Genomic DNA, 18,618 nt, shown 5'->3' with positions numbered 1-18,618 from the left:
AGAATCCAGGCCACAAACTGGGAGAAAATAATTTTCAAATCATATATCTAACAAAGGACTTGTATCTAGAATATATAAAGAATTCTTACAATTCAATAATAGACAAACAGCCTAGTCACAAAATGAGCAAAGGACTTGAATAGACATTTTACCAAAGAAGGTATAAGATGGCTAAGTACATTTGCATTTGTATACCTTCTTTGGTAAAATGTCTATTATCAACTAAAATTAGTGGCTGATTAATGCTCAACATTATTAATCATCTGGGAAATGCAAGTCAAAACCAAAATGAAATACTACTTCACACTCACCAGGATGGCTATAATAGTAAGAGAGGCAATAGGCAATGTAGGAAAGGACATGTGGGGGAAAGGGAATCTTCCCACATTGCTGGTAGAAAGATAATATGGTACATTTGAGAGCATAGTTTGGCAATTTCTTCAAGGGCTAAACGTTGATTACCATGGAACCTAGCAATTCCACTCCTAGATATATACACAAGAGAAAGGAAAACATGTTCACATAAAAACTTACATGCAAGTGTTTACAGCAGTATTATAATAACTATAAATTAGAATTAATTCAGATGTCTATCACCTGACAAGTGGAGAAAGCATGTATATCCATACGATTCCTCAGTAAAAAGGAATGGAGTACTGATAACATGCCACAACCCAGATGAATCGGAAAACTATTATGCTAAGTAAAAGAAGCCAAAAGTAAAAGGCTACATATTGTATGACTCCATTTCTATGAAATGTTCAGAAAAAGCAAATCCATACAGACAGTAGGTTACTGGTTGCCTAGGGCTGAGGGTGGGAATGGAAAGTGACTGTTAAGTGGGCATAAGGTTTCTCTTGGAGCTGATGGACATGTTCTGAAACTAACTTGAATGATGGCTGCACAGTCTTCTTAAATGTATTTAGACTTATTTTATGGCCCAGCACAGGCATATATCTTGGTGAACATACCTTTGGAATTTTAGGCTTTAATATCCTCTCTCTGGCTGCTTGTTTCTATGCACCAAACTCTCATGCCTACCAACCTCACTCTTAAATCTTTTTTTTTTTTTTTTGAGACGGAGTCTTGCTCTTGTCACCCAGGCTGGAGTGCAATGGCACGATCTCAGTTCACTGCAACCTCCGCCTCCCGGGTTCAAGTGATCCTCCTGCCTCAACCTCTCGAGTAGCTGGGATTACAGGCACCCGCCACCACACCTGGCTGATTTTTGTGTTTTTAGTAGAGAAGGGGTTTCACCGTGTTGGCCAGGCTGGTCTTGAACTCCTGACCTTGTGATCCACCCAACTCAGCCTCCCAGAGTGCTGGGATTACAGGCGTGAACCACTGCACCCAGCCTTAAATCTTATTAATGACCTGAAACATTCCACCATTAAGGCCGCAGTTCTTCCTCTACCAAGCCTAGGCCTTACCACAATCTTTTTTGTTGTTGTTGTTAAGACTGAGTTTCGTTCTTGTTGCCCAGACTGGAGTACAATGGCGCAATCGCGGCTCACTGCAACCTCCGTCTCCCAGGTTCAAGCTATTCTCCTGCCTAGCCTCCCGAGTAGCTGGGATTACAGGCATGCGCCACCACGCCCAGCTAATTTTGTGTTTTTAGCAGTGACGGGGTTTCTCCATGTTGGTCAGGCCGGTCTCAAACTCCCAATGTCAGGTGATCCACCCACCTCAGCCTCCCATAGTGCTGGGATTACAGGCATAAGCCACTGCGCCCGGCCACCGTGATCTTTTTTTGAGAGCCATCAGTCCGCCTCCCCCCTTGCCCCTTTGCCTTTCTACTCTGCCTCCTTCATTCCTCCTCCATGTAGATCCACTGCTGGCATCTCTGCTGGTTCACCAGTCACTGAGCACAGCTGAGGGGCTTCTTAATGCATTCATCGTGGCTACCATCCCCTCATTGTTGCCAGCCTCCAGAAGCCCTCATATTTGCTCAGCAGTCCTTGGTCTCTCTCTGCTCCTTTGCCCCACTGGCCTTTTCAACCTTCACCACCCTCCTAAAGCCACCTGACTCTCTCCCCAACCCTCTCCACCGAAGACCTCATCCTCCTTGACTGCTATCAGGTGTAACTCCTTTGTTCCCTCAGCTTCCTGTCAGACTTATCTCTCTGCCTCCACCCTCATTTCCTGCCCAGTGGTATCTAGGAGGAAGTCTGAGTTCTGAATCCCCTCCCCACTGTCTTCCTCCAGGCTAAGACCCTGTTCTCATATTTCCCCTACCTGCATTTTGTCAGCCTTTCCATCTTTCTGCCAAGTCCCATTTTTCAGCCAAAAAGTGGTAACTAGGAGCTCTAGGACCTAAAAACAAAGACCTCCCTGGATCTTCCCCCTTTAGCTAGCAAGCATGTTCTTGTTCCCTCGATCCCTCGATCCCTCTTTTTCTCCCCTCCTAATGCAGTAGAGACAAATGGAAAAGTGTAGGACATGTTGGAGGTCAGAGGGAGGTTCATCTTGATCAAATCATAAAGGTGTCACATGCAAGAGTTACTGACCCAGGAGTTCTGCTCAACACTTTATAGACACTATCTCCATAGCCATCAAAAGAGGCTCCTGTGGTAGATGGATCATTATCTCCAGTTTGCAGATGAGTAGCTGGAGGCTTAGAGAGCTAAGTAACTTGTAGGAGGTACAGAAGTGCTCAGTGGCACAGGTACCTGAGCCCCATGTGAAAAAGCAGGTGGTATTGAGAACCAGTGAGAAACTCGTACTCATTATCGAGGCTGGGGCTCTTTACTTATTTGATCAGTCTGATGAATGCTCTGCATCTCCAGGCTTGAAAGTACATCTCCACACAGTATTTGTGAATGTGTCAAAGGGTTCAGACCCCCGAAAGCCCATCTAATCCATATGTCCACTCAAAAACTTGTACACAAGTATTCATTGCACCATTATCCATAATTTCCATAAGGCGGAAACAGCCCAAATGTGCATCAACTGAGGAATCAATAAACAAAATGTACTACATCCATACAATGCAATATGATTCGGCAATAAAAAGAAATGAAGTATTGATACATGTTACAGCATGGAAGAATTTTGAAAACATTGGGCTAATGAAAGACACCAGTCACAAAGGACTGTATGTTGCATGATTCCATTTACATGAAATGTCCAGAACAGGCAAATTCATGTAGACAGGAAGATCTGTGACTGCCTAGAGCAGGGAAAAGAGAGTGTTGGTCGGATGGGAAGAGAATGTTAAAGGGTACAGGGCTTCTTAATGGAGTGATGAAATGTTCTAAAATTGACCGTGGTAATGGTTGTGCAGCTCTGTAGTATACTAAAGACTGCTCAATTGTATGGTATATGAATTCTAGGTCAATAAAGTCACACACACACACACAAAGGCCCATCCAAGAAGTTTGTGGACTTTGGAGTGAATGGGTGTGAAGGTCCAAGGGTACGCACACGTCCTACCTAACACAGGACCGATGTGGTTTCTGCTTTCGGTGTACAGAGGTCCCTGGTGCCCAGGACAGTCCCAGGCCAGCTCTGGGGCTTCTAAATAATCAACCACCTCAGAACAGGCAGATCGCACTCCCACACTGAGTGCTAAGCTCTGACATTTGAAAGGATGAACACATTAGCACATCGTTTGAATGCAGGGAGCTGGCCGTTGTGGTGGGGGGTGGACAAAATGATCCCTGAAGCCCCAGCTGTTTCTAAGGCTGTGCACTAACCCCCACATCCTTCATCAGGAGAGGCCCTTGTCAAAGCCCCTGGCACAGGACTCTATGCTTTTCCTGTTCATTTCACTGTAAAGAAACTACCTTGATTTAGAGGGCAAAGTCACTGATAAGGGCGATTCCTGAGATTAAAAAATCACTTTTGTTTACACTGACTTTACTTGAGTCAGATGTGGCTTTCTGGTTAATGCCAAATGTGAATGAATATCAACTGGGACTTCAGTAGAAAGGGGTCAGGCATGTTCTGCTCTGTCCAGGAGACACAGGGCAACGCTTTGACCTCACTGAGTTCTTATCTGACAAGAAAGTCCCTTAGATAGGAAGCGTTCTCCTCCAGTGCTTTCCGCGATGTGTCCTGTATGCTAGTGGTCCCCAACCTTGTTGTTATCAGGGACTAGTTTCGTGGAAGCCACTTTTTCCGTGGGCTGTGGGGGGGAAGGGGGGACGGGAATGGTTTTGGGATGAAACTGTTCCACCTCAGATCATCAAGCATTAGTTAGATTCTCATAAAGAGGGCACAGCCTACATCTCTCACGTGCACAGTTCACAATAGGGTTCCTGCTCCTATGAGAATCTAATGCTGCTGTCAATCTGACAGGAGGTGGTGCTCAGGCAGTAATGCTAGCTCACCTCTCACTGTGTGGCCTAGTTCCTAACAGGCCATGGCCAGTCTGTGGCCTGGGGTTTGGGGACCCCTGCTATATGCCAAACCTGAAATGTCATGTCCTGCCAGCACAGCAGTGCTTCTGCTATTTACCTCTCTTTCAGATGGGTGCAGATAAGTCTCATGTCAATATCCTATGCAGCCTTCCAGCCTTTAACATTTTGTGGTAGGTTTAGGTGCATGACAGAGCATGGTAGTGAGTGGGATAGTGTCCCATTTTTCCTCAACCAAAATTATGCTTTGAAGAGCCAAGAATCAAAATAGAATACTGATCAAAAGTAATTCTGTATTTTAAAGATAAATTATCCCACCTTCAAGATGTAAAATAATTATGAAATAAAACAATGTACAATAAACAGCTGAAAGAAATTCCTTTTTTTAACTATTTGTTACATCTTGCTTTTGAAATTTCCTGGCTGACGTGATGGCTCACACCTGTAATCCTAGCCCTTTGGGAGACCAAGGTGGTAGGATCACTTGAGCTCGGGGGTTTGAGACCAGCCTGGGCAACTTAATGAGACCTCATCTCTACAAAAATTTATTTTTAATTAGCTGGGCCTGGTGGCATGCACCTGTAGTCCCAGCTACCTGGTGGGAGATGGGAGGATTGGTTGAGCCGAGAAAGTCTAGGCTGCAGTGAGACACGATGATGCCACAAAAGAGTATGTAAATCTTTTAAAACCTTATCCATGGTAGTCACTTGGTCTCAATCCATTTGGAGAGATAGAGGTATAGGCAGAGCCCAAGAGAGTTATAAGAGTCTGTAAGAGATATGGAAACCATGCAGTTGGGCCTTAGAGAGGAGGAAATTGTAAGTGCCTAAGATTGCTGGGAAAGGTCTGGTCTACCTAGTGGGAAGGACATTTTGTGCAGAGGGACTGACATTTTTCAAGGGAATAGTATAATAAGAAATATATTTGGTCTTCGTCCCTGGTTCCAGGGTCCTAAAACCCTTGGCATTTTCTGAGTGGTAGGAGTGTCTTTTGTTATTTGTAATTAGCCCCTTTCAGTCACACCTGGGTTTATGCTAATGAGGTGATTTAGGATGGCACCCCAGATAACTCTAGGATAGTTATAGGGGCATGGTGGCACCTGCAGTCCCAGCTACCCGGTGAGAGGTGGGAGGATCGCTTCTCCTGACTTGCGTGCCCAAACTTCTCCTGGTTTTCCTCCCTCTCTTTGTTCCTTCTCAGGCTTCTCTCTCAGCTTCTATGTTGCAGTCCTCAGGACTTGGTCCTGGGCTCTCTTCTTACACTTTTGGGGGATGTCGTCCTCACAGATGGTGCTGGACATGCTCACGTTTCCTTTTCCAGCTCCCCTCTTACAAGACTCTGGAGCCCACCTTTGGGGGTCTCATAGGCACCTCCAGCCTGATAGGTATAAAACAGAACTCTCTCCCTGTTACCCCTGAAAGCTGCTCTTCTGCTGGAGAAGTGGTCCAGGGAGAAGGAAGAGAGCCGGACTTGAGTGTGGCAGTAGGGAGGGAGGGCAGTCCAGATTCAGGAAATAATAATAGTACCAGCCACATCTGCTGTGCTGGCCACTGTACTGAGTGCTCACAGGTGTCTTCTCAGCCAACTGTTCTCAGCCGTCCTGAGAAAGGCACAGATATGGCTGAGGAAGCCCCGATGGGATTTGGTTATTGATCAGTGAAAACAGAACTAAGTAGTGGATGGCTCTACTATTTTTATATTGAGTTTTTAAACGTCACTCACTTTCCTGAAAAGTAGCATGCTTAGGCACCTTCTGACCATGGAGATGTGTATCAGTTAGCTTCTGCTGCATAACGAGTCACCCAAAACTTAGTGGATTAAAATAGCAGCAGTTTATTTAGTTCACTATTTTAAGTATTGGCAGACCAAGTGGTGGTTTTGCTGGTCTCAGCTGGGCATGACCACCTGGGTGTTAGCCATCTGTCAGCTGAGGCAACAGAGAAGATGAGACCGTGTCTCTTTGATCATCCAGCAAGCTAGCCTGGGCTTGTTCACATGGCGATTGAGCAGTGTTCAAAGAAAGAATGCAAATGCTCAAGGCATCTTAAGGCCCAAGTCAGGATTCACATGTCACTTCTTCCATGTTGTTTGGCTAAAATATGTCACTAGACCAGCCAGATCCAGGAATGGAGAAACATATTCTACTCCTTTTTTTTTGTTTTTTTTGAAATGGCGTCTCACTGTGTCACCCAAGCTGGAGTGCAGTGACACAATCTCAGCTCATTGCAACCTCTACCTCCTGGGTTCAAGCGATCCTCCTGCCTCAGCCTCCTGAGTAGCTGGGATTACAGGTGTATGCCACCACACCTGGCTGATTTTTATATTTTTAGTAGAGTTGGGGTTTCACCATGTAGGCCAGGCTAGTCTGGAACTTGTGACCTCAGGTGATCCACCCACCTTGGCCTCCCAAAGTGCTGGGATTACAGGAGGGAGCCACCGTACCCAGACAGATTCTACTTCTTGATAGACGGAACCACTACGAATTGGGGCCATCTTTTCAATATGCCACAGGTCTTAACACTATTGGACCCTACTTTCATCCTAAATTTGATATGCTTGTTAAACTTCTTTTTTATCTAATTTGTAATTACGCTTACATCCTACAAGACCCACTATTTCCCTCTAATTCACTGTTTCCAGTCACAAGCCCCGTGAACTTTGAAACTAGACCATCAGACTTCTCTCAACAAATATTATATTAATTTAGTAACAAAACTTCTTAGAACTTTTGTAAATGAGTAAATAGGCTAGAAGTGAAAGAAGGTCTCCTACAATTTTTAGGTTGTGAACTTTATAAAAAGTATGACATAAGGCAGTAGTTTTTGCTTATCAGTTCCTAGCTTGGTTCCAGATATGTGAGGTGGTTTGACGACTGTTGTTAGGTGAGCATTATATTAAAAAGGTCTAGCAATGGTGGAACTGTTGGGAGTTGAGAAGGAAAAAGAATTTTTATTTGGGATTTGATGAGAAGTGATCTATGTTTTATGCTATTATTGTATGCATTTGATGGCTTCAGTTCTATTTGGATCTGTCCCAAAATATAGGGAAACCATAAAGTTATTTAACTTTATTACTCTCAGACTGAGGAGGAAGCTGCAGAGCCCTTTGGGGTTCTGAAGGAAGGGGAGAGTTAATCTTCTCCTGTGTATTTCAGTGAGATCTATTTAACATCTTATTTCTAAGCAAGCCCTGTGAGAGGCTTTTACCTTTTTTCTTTTCAATTCTCCTCTTTTTCTTCTCTTTCTCCCAGGTGAGCATCACAGTGATCCCTGAGCTGTGTGTGTGAGAGCCTTTAACTTTGGGAACTAACTGGACCTTTGTCTTTTCCATTTTAAGTCCTGCAAGTGTGTACATGTTTTCTTTCAGAGAGTGACAAAGGCAGCATCCACCCTAAGCTTATTGTTGCTTTTAAAGGAGCTCCCAAAAATTTTTGGAAATTTTTAAACTACAACTTAAAACAATAGTGAGACCAGGCACAGAGGCTCACACCTGTAATCCCAGCACTTTGGGAGGTGAAAGCAGGAGGATCACTTGAGGCCAGGAGTTGGAGACAAGCCTGGGCAACATAGTGAGATTCTATGTCTATTTTTAAAAATGGTTTTTAAGTTAGCTGGCCATGATGGCTGACAACAACACGTGCTGGCCTCCCCCCGACAAATAGTTTCACACCTGTAGTCCCAGCGACTCGGGAGGCTGACACAGGAGGATCGCTTGAGTCCAAGAATTCGAGGCTGCAGTGAGCTATGATAGTGTGGCTGCAGTCCAGTCTGAATGATAGAGTGAGACCCTGTCTCAGAAGGGAGGGAGGGAGGGAGGGAGGGAGGGGAAGGAAGGAAACAAAACTTTTGTTTTAAATTCCATTTATCCAGATAGTTTTTTTTTTTTTTTTTTTTTTTTTTTTTTTGAGACGGAGTCTCGCTCTGTCGCCCAGGTTGGAGTGCTGTGGCCGGATCTCAGCTCACTGCAAGCTCCGCCTCCCGGGTTCACGCCATTCTCCTGCCTCAAGACTCCCGAGTAGCTGGGACTACAGGCGCCCGCCACGGCGCCCGGCTAGTTTTTTGTATTTTTTTAGTAGAGACGGGGTTTCACCATGCTAGCCAGGATGGTCTCGATCTCCTGACCTTGTGATCCACCCGTCTCGGCCTCCCAAAGTGCTGGGATTACAGGCTTGAGCCACCGCGCCCGGCCCAGATAGTTTAAAACAGACAGACAAACACATGAATCTGTCTGATCAACCAAAAAGTAGGTCAGGCATTTCCAGGAACCTCACATTTATGAAACTGTTATTATTGCCTTGGTGATTACAGCAAAGGGTGGGGAGTCTGCCAGGGTCAAGCCATGGTCAGAGAAAGTCACTTTGTCATGGAACTGTTTTAACTGAGACTGCCTTAGGCAGCCCCGGAAACCACTGGTGTTCGCTGTACAAATGCTTGGTCCCCACGGGGCTAACTTCATTAAGAGTGTATCAACTTTTAGATCATATTCAGCAACACGTGCATACCTCCCCACCAAAAATAATTGCAAAAGCATAACTTTTTAAAGAGAAATAAAGATCAATGTATATATTTTTTAAATAGAATTTTTAAAGTTAAATTATATTAATGTGTTTTTCATTGGTTCTAATCAAGGAGGGAAGGCAAATGTTTTTCTTTGAGTGAACAATATTCTTTAAAACTCTTAAACCGGGAGCAGAGGAACGTGAAGAATTCTTTCAGAAGGGCTTCACGTCACCTCTTCAGTGAATCTTTTCTTGGCAGAATTATCAACAAGTATCAGCAGCCATGAGTGCTACTAAGTGTGTATTGAGTATCACTCTCTTGCATGCGGAGAATCTCGCCTCAAACAAAATGGACAAAGCCTTTCCTTTCCTAAAGCCTGTGTTATAGCTGGAAATAGCTCCTAAACTAGTCATCAGACAGAAGATACGAATTTCAAATCATGATAATAACTAGAAGAAAAAGAAAAAATGAAAGGATAGTGAGTGACTTGGAATGGAAAACCCAGCATTAAGGAGGAGGATCGTGGCCCTGCCTGAGTGATGAGAAGGCTTCAGGTCAAGGTGAATAGTGTTCGCGCATGGTGACGAGCTGATGCCTAAGTGAGACTAACTTAAAGTCATTGGGGAGCTGTGTGTGGTGGCGCACATCTGAAGACCCAGCTTCTTGGGAAGCTGAGGCAGGAGGCCGTATTATGCTAGAATTGTGCCTGTAATAGCGACTGGACTCCAACGTAGCCGGAGAGAGAGAGAGAGAGAAGAAAGGAAAGAAAGAAAAGTAGTGGAGAGTGGAGTGAGCAAGGGGGAGTGCGGCAGAGACAAGGAGGAAAGGATGAAGGTATGAGCTGTGGACCACAGGAAGGAGGTTAGAAACAGAAATGTGTGAAAAGCATCCTATTTTCACTTTGGCAGCTATGCAGAGCCTAGATTCTAGAGTTAATAGAGTCAGGAGACTATGAGGAAGCGGCAGCAGTCTAAGACAACATTGATTTATGACTTGCTCTGGAAGTCAGGCTGTGAGGATGGAGAGAAATGGAGAGATCATGGTCTAATGATGAAGTCACTAGGATCTCACCATACCTTAGCGCTGTAGTCCAGTGCAGTAGCTTCTTGTGTAACATTGTTTTTGTTTTGTTTTGTTTTGTTTTGTTTTTTTCAAACTGAGTCTTGCTCTATCACCAGACTGGAGTGCAGTGGTGCGATCTCAGCTCACTGCAACCTCCACCTTCCAGGTTCAAGCAATTCCCCTGCCTCAGCCTCCTGAGTAGCTAGGATTACAGGCACCCGCCACCATGCCTGGCTAATTTTTGTACTTTTAGTAGAGACAGGGTTTCACCATGTTGGCCAGGCTGGTCTCAAACTCCTGACCCCAAGTGTTTTGCCCACCTTGGCTTCCCAAAGTACTGGGATTACAGACATGAGCCACCACGCCTGGCCTTGTATAATATTCTTTATAAGAATGTTCATTTTTGCTGGGCACAGTGGCTCACGCCTGTAATCCCAGCACTTTGGGAGGCCGAGGCGGGAGGATCACAAAGTCAGGAGATCGAGACCATCCTGGCGAACACGGTGAAACCCTGTCTCTACTAAAAATACAAACAATTAGCCGGGCGTGGTGGCGGGCGCCTGTAGTCCCAGCTACTCAGGAGGCTGAGGCAGGAGAATGGTGTGAACCCGGGAGGCGGAGGTTGCAGTGAGCCGAGATGGCGCCACCGCACTCCAGCCTGGGCGACAGAGCCAGACTTTGTCTCAAAAAAAAGAATGTTCATTTTTAACCACATGTGAAAATTCAATTCCTCCTTCACACCTTTTTAAAAAATAGCTACTCTTTACAGTATCACTAAAATTGGACACAGGCATATCCCATGACCCAGCAATTCCATTCCTAGCATTCCCCTCCTGTAAGAAACATGTGCATGGCCAGGCGTGGTGGCTCACGCCTGTAATCCCAGCACTTTGGAAAGCGCCGAATCCTAGCCACTAGACCACCAGGGATTTCCCAGCACTTTGGGAGGCTGAGGTGGGAGGATCACTTGAGACCAGGAGTTTGAGACTAGCCTGGGCAACATGGCGAAACGCCATCTCTAAAAAAAATACAAAAATGAGCCAGGCACGGTGGGGCATGCCCATAGTCCCAGCTATGTGGGAGGTTAAGGTGGGAGGTTGACACTAGTGAGCCTTGATGGTGCCACTGCATTCTAACCTGGGTGTCTGGAGTGAGACCTTGCCTCAAAAAGGAAAAAAAAGAGGGCCGGGCGCGGTGGCTCAAGCCTGTAATCCCAGCACTTTGGGAGGCCGAGACGGGCGGATCACGAGGTCAGGAGATCGAGACCATCCTGGCCAACACGGTGAAACCCCGTCTCTACTAAAAATACAAAAAAAAAAAATAGCCGGGCGAGGTGGCGGGCGCCTGTAGTCCCAGCTACTCGGGAGGCTGAGGCAGGAGAATGGCGGGAACCCGGGAGGCGGAGCTTGCAGTGAGCTGAGATCCGGCCACTGCACTCCAGTCCGGGCTACAGAGCAAGACTCCGTCTCAAAAAAAAAAAAAAAAAAAAAAAAAAAAGAGAAGAAGAAGAAAAAAGCCAGGCTTGGTGGCTCATGCCTGTAATCCCAATACTTTGGGAGGCCGAGGTGGGCAGATCTCTTGAGGCCAAGAGTCGGAGACCAGCCTGGGCAACATGGCAAAAACCCATCTCTACCAAAAATACAAAAATTAGCTGGGCATGGTGGTGCATGCCTGTATTCCCAGCTACTCAGGAGGTGGAGGAACAAGAAGTTCTTGAACTTGGGAGGTGGAGGCTGCAGTGAGCCAGGACTGCACCACTGCACCCAGAGCAATGGTTGCTGCTTCCCTCCACCTTCCCGATCTCAAGCAAGGGCCCCTTCTGACCAACACTTACCCAGAACCATCCAGGGAAGGGGATCCAGGGAAAACAATTCCCAGCTTACCTACCAGGAGCACAGTCCACCCAGCGTATGAGGGCCCATCTCTTGGATGCTTATGAAATGGAACTTGAGGTTTGAGAAAGGACCAAACCTCCACTCTGATCACCTGCTATTTGGTCAGGAGTTGACTTGGCCTGTGTCCTGAGCATAGCATGAAGCCTGTAGTCATGCGTGCCATTCCTCGGGTGCTGCTCACGAAGACCTCCCACTTCTCTGTCTTCCCCCTTGACCGCAAAAGTAAAGTGCTACTGTTCTCTAATACTGCAAAAACAAGGCACCGGCAGATTTTAAGCTGATAAAAACCTGGTAAAGCTGTCATTGTATATACCTTTTAGGATGGAATGAGATAACATATCCCAGCGTAAAAACAAGAGTGAAATAGTTCTGAGAACTGTGAAACTGTCGTCCTCTTTCTAAATGACTTAATCCAACAGACAGGTGGTTTTTAATCACGGACCCCCTTCTTTTGTAGGCATGTGAACACCAATATCTTTTCACTTTAATCATGTAAGGAGTGCTACCACTTACAGGCCACGCACTGTTCCTTCATCATCATTGTCCCCAATGACTGGTATGAAAAATTCAGTTGAGACCTGTCCAAGGTCAGACAGCTAGTAAGTGGCAGGACACAGATATGAACCCAGGTAGGAAATTCAGAAGGATCTAAAATAAAGGGGATACTTGGAGGCTGAAAAATACCCAAACATAAGAAGACTGAGGATCCCTGGGGTGAGCAGCAGCAGTAGTGTTGCAGAACGTGATGAGGATTAGGGCTCAGCAGGTGTCAGCCATGGCTGGGCCTCCTCCAGGCTGTCTCCTAGGATATCTGGGCCATTGCGGGTTGCAGTTTCTTTCCTGCCTCCCTCCCTTCTTCCATTCCTCTTTCCTCTTCCTTCTCCCTTTATGTTTTCTTTTCCTCTCCCAGATTTTCTCTTTCTTTTGCATATATGTGATCTCCCCTTCTTTACTTTCTTTCTTTGTAATAGAATATTCCATCTATTTAGCCAACTGTTGATCCTTGCCTTTAGCTTTGAGCAATTTTTTTTTTTTTCTTGAGTCGCAGTCTTGCTCTGTCACCACCCAGGCTAGAGTGCAGTGGCGCAATCTCAGCCCGCTGCAACGTCTGCCTCCCCGGGTTCAAGTGATTCTCTTGCCCCAGCCTCCTGAGTAACTGGGTTTACAGGCATGTGCCACCACACCCGGCTAATTTTTGTTATTTTTAGTAGAGACGGGTTTTTAGCATGTTGGCCAGGCTGGTCTCAAACTCCTGACCTCAGGTGATCTGCCCGCCTTGGCTTCCCAAAGTGCTGGGATTACAGGCATGAATGACTGCACTCAGCCCCTTTGAGCAAATTTTAGCACATACAGAGAGGCTGTGTAGACAAAGCTAAACAGGGTCCCTGTTTTTTAGGAGTTTATCCTCCACTTTCAGTTTTGTTATGGGAAGCAGCTGCCCCTACTCACAGAAATTGGTTATGCAGCCTATAGCATCACCTCTGCTCCTGAACCAAACATGGAATCCACACCCTAACTCTGAGGGTGCCTGTAAGAGTCATTAAAACATGGCAGTAATGTAGATACCCAACTGGATGAGCCTCTTCCTCTCCCTCACCCAAACCCTGTATCCCTCTTGAGGGGTTGTTTTGGGGACCACTCCTGGTACCTGTCTGACCTCAGGATGCGGGCCCTGGAGTCCTATGTGCCCTGTGTTCACTGGGTGTGCAGCAGATAGTGAGGTCAAGACCTGCCTCTAGGAAAAGAGAATGAAGAAGGAAAAGATCTATTTAAGGAAGCAGTTCAGCAGTTGTCTTCTGTGTACAGAAAAGTCAGGGAGAGGCTGGTCTGTGGGGACAGGCAGCACCCTGGAACCGGGATGAAATTCAGAAACTTCCACACTGTTCTCTGGTACTGACATCTGTGGCCACTGAAGTCTGTCAGAGGGACCAAACCTGTATTTTCCTGAAGCAGGGGTGGGTCTTTGGGGCAAGTTTTTGTTGTCCCCCATCCACCTTGTTCCCACCTTGGCCAGTTATCTCAGCAGGAAGCTGAAACCGAGGCTGGCGTGGGCCTGGCTGTCAGCCCCGCCTTTCTGGGGGCATTTCTTTCCTCCATTGCTGCTGACCTGCCCTACATCAGGGCCCCTACCTTCCTCAGGGCTTTCGCTGCATCTGGGGTTGATGGTTTTGTCTTCTCTCTCTCTCTCCAGGGCCAGGTCTGGATTAATGGTTTTAACCTTGGCCGCTATTGGCCAGCCCGGGGCCCTCAGTTGACCTTGTTTGTGCCCCAGCACATCCTGATGACCTCAGCCCCAAACACCGTCACTGTGCTGGAACTGGAGCGGGCACCCTGCAGCAGTGATGGTCCAGAACTGTGTGCTGTGGAGTTCGTGGACAGGCCAGTTATTGGCTCATCTCAGATCTACGATCATCTCTCCAAACCTGTTGAGCAAAGACTCATGGCCCCGCCCCCCCAAAAAACAAAGATTCATGGCTGGAGCGTGTATGATGATGAAAGCCTGTGACTTGGAGGGATTCTACCCTGAACGTGCCTCCCAGATCCTCCCTGTCATGCCACATTGCACTGATTGGAGTGTGGAATTGGAAAAGGAATTTCGGATGTGGATTTTCACCTGAGGTTTCCCTGCATCCCTGCAGTGCCAAAGCCCCACTTCAGGGACCACCTGGAACGTGTGAGGGGCTAACAGCACAGTAACGTGCATACATATCTGCAGGGTTGGAATGGGAGCTTTAAAGGTGGTAGTGATTTGTATTTTGGAAGAATCATGTTGCCTTTTTGTTAAATAAAATCTGTACTCAAATGATAATGTCACTGTTTTTAATGTGCAGGTATTAAATTATATGGTCTGACTTAAATCATAACTAGACTTGAGTGGGCTGAATAAACCACTTCACTAACTTGAAGTTCAAAAGGATGGAAAATAGTCTGTGTTTGATCTGCGGACTGCTGCTTTTCTGATCGTTATTTGGCTTGCTTTTGGATTAGATAACCGACAAATACAGCTCAAAACAATTATGCAAACAATCTAAGTGATTAATAGTTGCACAGTGTACGTAGTATGGTGTATCTATATAGAAGCACAGTATTTTAGCCACTAAAATGGTGAGAGATCTATATTTATATGCAAATGTCCTGGTACATGAAAAAACAGATTACCTTACATTGGATCCCATTTTGTGTGTTTCAACATAAGAACTTCGCATATTCACACAGTACAGGCCTATACACATATCAGTAGTTAGGCATGCACGTGTGTGTGCTGTGTATGTGCACAGATAGGAAAGGACGTGGTGTTTCTGATATTCCTGTCCTGACATGGAACAGTAGCTCCCATTTGTCAAGGACTTGTTCTATGCCATGCACAGTTCTGAGGGTGTGTTTAACTCACTTGCCCCTCACAAGAACACTGAGGAATATACTGTCATCCTGCCAGTTTACCAGATCTCACAGATGTACGTGGCAAGACAGGGTTTGAGCCCAGGTAGTCTGGCTCTAGTGTCTGGGCATATATTGCCTACACAGAATATTAATACATGCTTGTGTTGCACAAGAAAGGTTAGGAACAACTTTAAAATGTTCATATAATTATATCTGGATGGTAAGTATTTGAGAGATTGCTTGCTTTTTCTTATCTGTATTTTTAATTATATACCAAGAATATGTAATTTTTTTTTTTTTTTTTTTTGAGGCTGGGTCTTGCTCTGTTGCCCAGGCTGAAGTGCAGTGGCATGATCGTAGCTCATTGCAGCCTTGAATTCCTGGCGTCAAGTGATCCTCCTGCCTTGACCTCCCAAAGTTCTGGGATTACAGTTATGAACCTCTGCACCCAGCCCTGTAGGGTTTTTTTTGTTTTGTTTTGTTTTGTTTTTAAGGAGGGAGAAAGGAAAGTTTTTTTATGTCAATCTGTAATGTTTTCTTGGTGGTATATTTGTCCCTCTCTCATAGGCACCAATAATAAATATCTGAGATTGAACAGTGAGTCTTTAAACGCTGGTTGAGCTGCAGGTGGCATAGATGAGCTGAAACAAACACTGGAACTTAGTTGAGGACATTGAGGACGTTTTTCTGTAGTACCTTTTTCTTGATGTTCTGCACCATTTGATGTTCGGGCAGATCACAGGGCGAAGGAGGTTCTACATGGACCATTACCATCATTTCATTACTCCTCCACTGCACAGTTACCAAAAACACAAAATGATACTCAAGAACCATGGCCAAACAGTGATAAACTTCGGAAAGAAATGTGAAATGACTCCTTTAAAGGAGTGCGTGCATATGTACATTGGTGAATTGCAGTTCCCCTGCTCCAGAGACAAGCAGAGAATCTCCAGAAGGCATGAGCAGTGGAGTGTGGTCGCCTCATCAACGTATACACTTGCCTTGTATGTCTCTCATTCAGTCTTCAGAACTACACTGTCAGGTCAAGTAGCAATAAATCCATTTTACCATTGAAAATATTTAAAACTTTGGCAAGAGGCAGAGTTGATTTCAAACCTGGCTCACCTCCCTCCAAAGCCAGAGTGTTTTGTCTTATCAGTGTGAGGGAATTTGGATGGGTTTTCCCACCTACAGCACTCTGCCACCCCTTACCCAGGAAGTTTTTGGAAAATAGAATCTTTTTTTTTTTTTTTTTTTGGAAACAGAGTCTCACTCTGTTGCCGAGGCTGGAGTGCAGTGATGTGATCTCAGCTCACTGCAACCTTTGTCTCCCAGGTTCAAGCAATTCTCCTGCGTCAGCCTCCAGAGTAGCTGGGATTACAGGCGTGCATCACCATGCCCAGCTAATGTTTGTATTTTTAGCAGAGACGGGGTTTTGCCGTATTGGCCAGGCTGGTCTCAAACTCCTGACCTCAGGTTATCTGCCCACCTGGGCCTCCCAAATTGCTGGGATTACAGGCATGAGCCACTGCGCCCGGCCGGAAAACAGAATCTTAATACATAGATAGTGCCACCTGGACTCTGGACTCTACTCAACCCTTCCAACTCTATGCTACCTCTCATGGGCACACATTTTGCCTGCTACAGTGTTCTTCCTAAAATAAGATGTACCTTCAGCCATTCCTGATTTCTCTGAATGACCTTATTTCAGATCTGTCCACGAATTGATTGAAAATGTAACTCTCTCTATGGATGCTTCCTTTGGAAAATAATAAGGGGAGTACCTTTATTACCTACTATCTAAACCTTTTATATGAAATTTATCTTTCAGCCACCGTGCCCGGCCTCACAATATACAGTCATTTGTGTCTGATCTCTCTCATTTAGCATACCATGAGGTTTGTTCCATGTTGTAGCGTGTTCAGGAATGTGTTCCTGTGTGTTGCTGAGTCGCATGCCATTGTGTGAATGTGCCATATTTTGTTTATCCATTTGCTAGCTGATGGGCATTTGAATGGTTTCCAGTTTTGACTATTATGAAGACTGCTGATATGAACATCCATATACAGTTCTTTGTGTAGTCATCCGTTTTCATTTCCCTTGGATAGATACCCATGAGTGGGATTGTTTAGTCATACAGTAATTTATATTGAACTGTTTAAGGAACGATTAAACAATTTCAGAGTATCTTTTTTGAAGACAGTGAATAATGAAGAAGAGACAGAATTACCCTTAGACCTGTAACCCCAGCACTTTGGGAGGCCGAGTGGGTGGATTGCTTGAGCCCAGGAATTCGAGACTAGGATGGGCAATATGGCAAGACCTCATCTCCACTAAAAATACTAAAATTAGGCCAGGCGCAGTGACTCACACCTGCAATCCAAGCACTTTGGGCTGAGGCAAGTGGATCACCTGAGGTCAGGAGTTCGAGACCAGCCTGGCCAACATGGTGAAACCCCATCTCTACTAAAAACTACAAAACTTAGCCGGGCATGGTGGCAGGCACCTGTAATCCCAGTTACTCAGGAGGCCGAGGCTGGGGAATCGCCTGAAAGCGGGAGGCAGAGGCTGCAGGGAGCCAAGATTGCGCCACTGCACTCCAGCCTGGGTGACAAGAGTGACACTCCGTCTCAAAACAAACAAACAAAACAAAATTTAGCTGGATGTGGTGGTGCATGCCTGTAGTCCTAGCTACTCGAGAGGCTGAGGTAGGAGGATCGCTTGAGCCCGGGAGGCAGAGGTTGCAGTGAGCTGAAATCACACCACTGCGTTCCAACCTGGGTGGCAGGGCCAGACCTGTCTCAAACAAAAGAAGAATTACACTTAGAATTTGCAGACTTATCTCTCCTGTCCTCTCTCTCTTCCCTTCTCCACCTTAGGCTACCTACTTTCTTTATCTGTCATTGTCAGTCTGTTTATCTTTGTTTCTCAGTAAATCCAGTTTATTCAGAATGAAATTGTTTAGTGCTAATCCGAGGTGGGGTTTTTTTTCATTGTTTCCCCAACAAGAAATATGTCTTCTGTCAAATGACACAAATAGGAAATGATCTCATGTGGTCTTTATTTCTCTCCTTTATGAAAAAGAAGTCATTTTCTGAAATCACCGTTTGAGTCAGTCTGAGGGATCCTGACTGGTCTGTGGTAGCACACACAGTCAGTGTGGACCGTCAGCACATGGGCTGCAAGGAAAGTTGCCCTGATGTCCAGACAGTGCGGCCAGGTGGTTTCTGGGTTTTGGCCTAGCCCCTTCTCTTGGTCTGACGGAGCAATACTTCCCCAGGTGTCCCTTGCCCTTCAGCCCACTGGCCCTGACCTTTGTTAGAAGTGGATGCCCAACAGCTTTCTGGTTGTCTGCAAACGCCTGGTGAAGATTCTGAACTGATTCCTCACCAGACAGTTGCTCTACTTGCACTGCAAGGGGCT

At 45.7% G+C, this 18,618-nt stretch overlaps 1 protein-coding gene across 2 annotated transcripts in view; it reads left to right on the top strand.

The window, feature by feature from the left end:
- GLB1 (galactosidase beta 1) overlaps positions 1-14,623 on the top strand; it is a 111,928-nt gene extending 97,305 nt beyond the window's left edge. For both annotated transcript variants that reach the window (XM_008009389.3, XM_073023682.1), the window contains exon 16: positions 14,006-14,623. In XM_008009389.3, coding sequence (XP_008007580.3) covers positions 14,006-14,320 — 315 coding nt within the window. In that variant the 3' untranslated portion in view covers positions 14,321-14,623. The remainder of the gene's footprint in view (positions 1-14,005) is intronic.
- Positions 14,624-18,618: the final 3,995 nt, after the last annotated feature.

This window comes from Chlorocebus sabaeus, chromosome 15 (assembly GCF_047675955.1).
Source record: "Chlorocebus sabaeus isolate Y175 chromosome 15, mChlSab1.0.hap1, whole genome shotgun sequence".
NCBI classification, from domain to species: domain Eukaryota; kingdom Metazoa; phylum Chordata; class Mammalia; order Primates; family Cercopithecidae; genus Chlorocebus; species Chlorocebus sabaeus.
The sequence above is the reverse complement of the archived record's forward strand: the minus strand, read 5'-3'. Positions and strand labels throughout refer to the sequence as shown.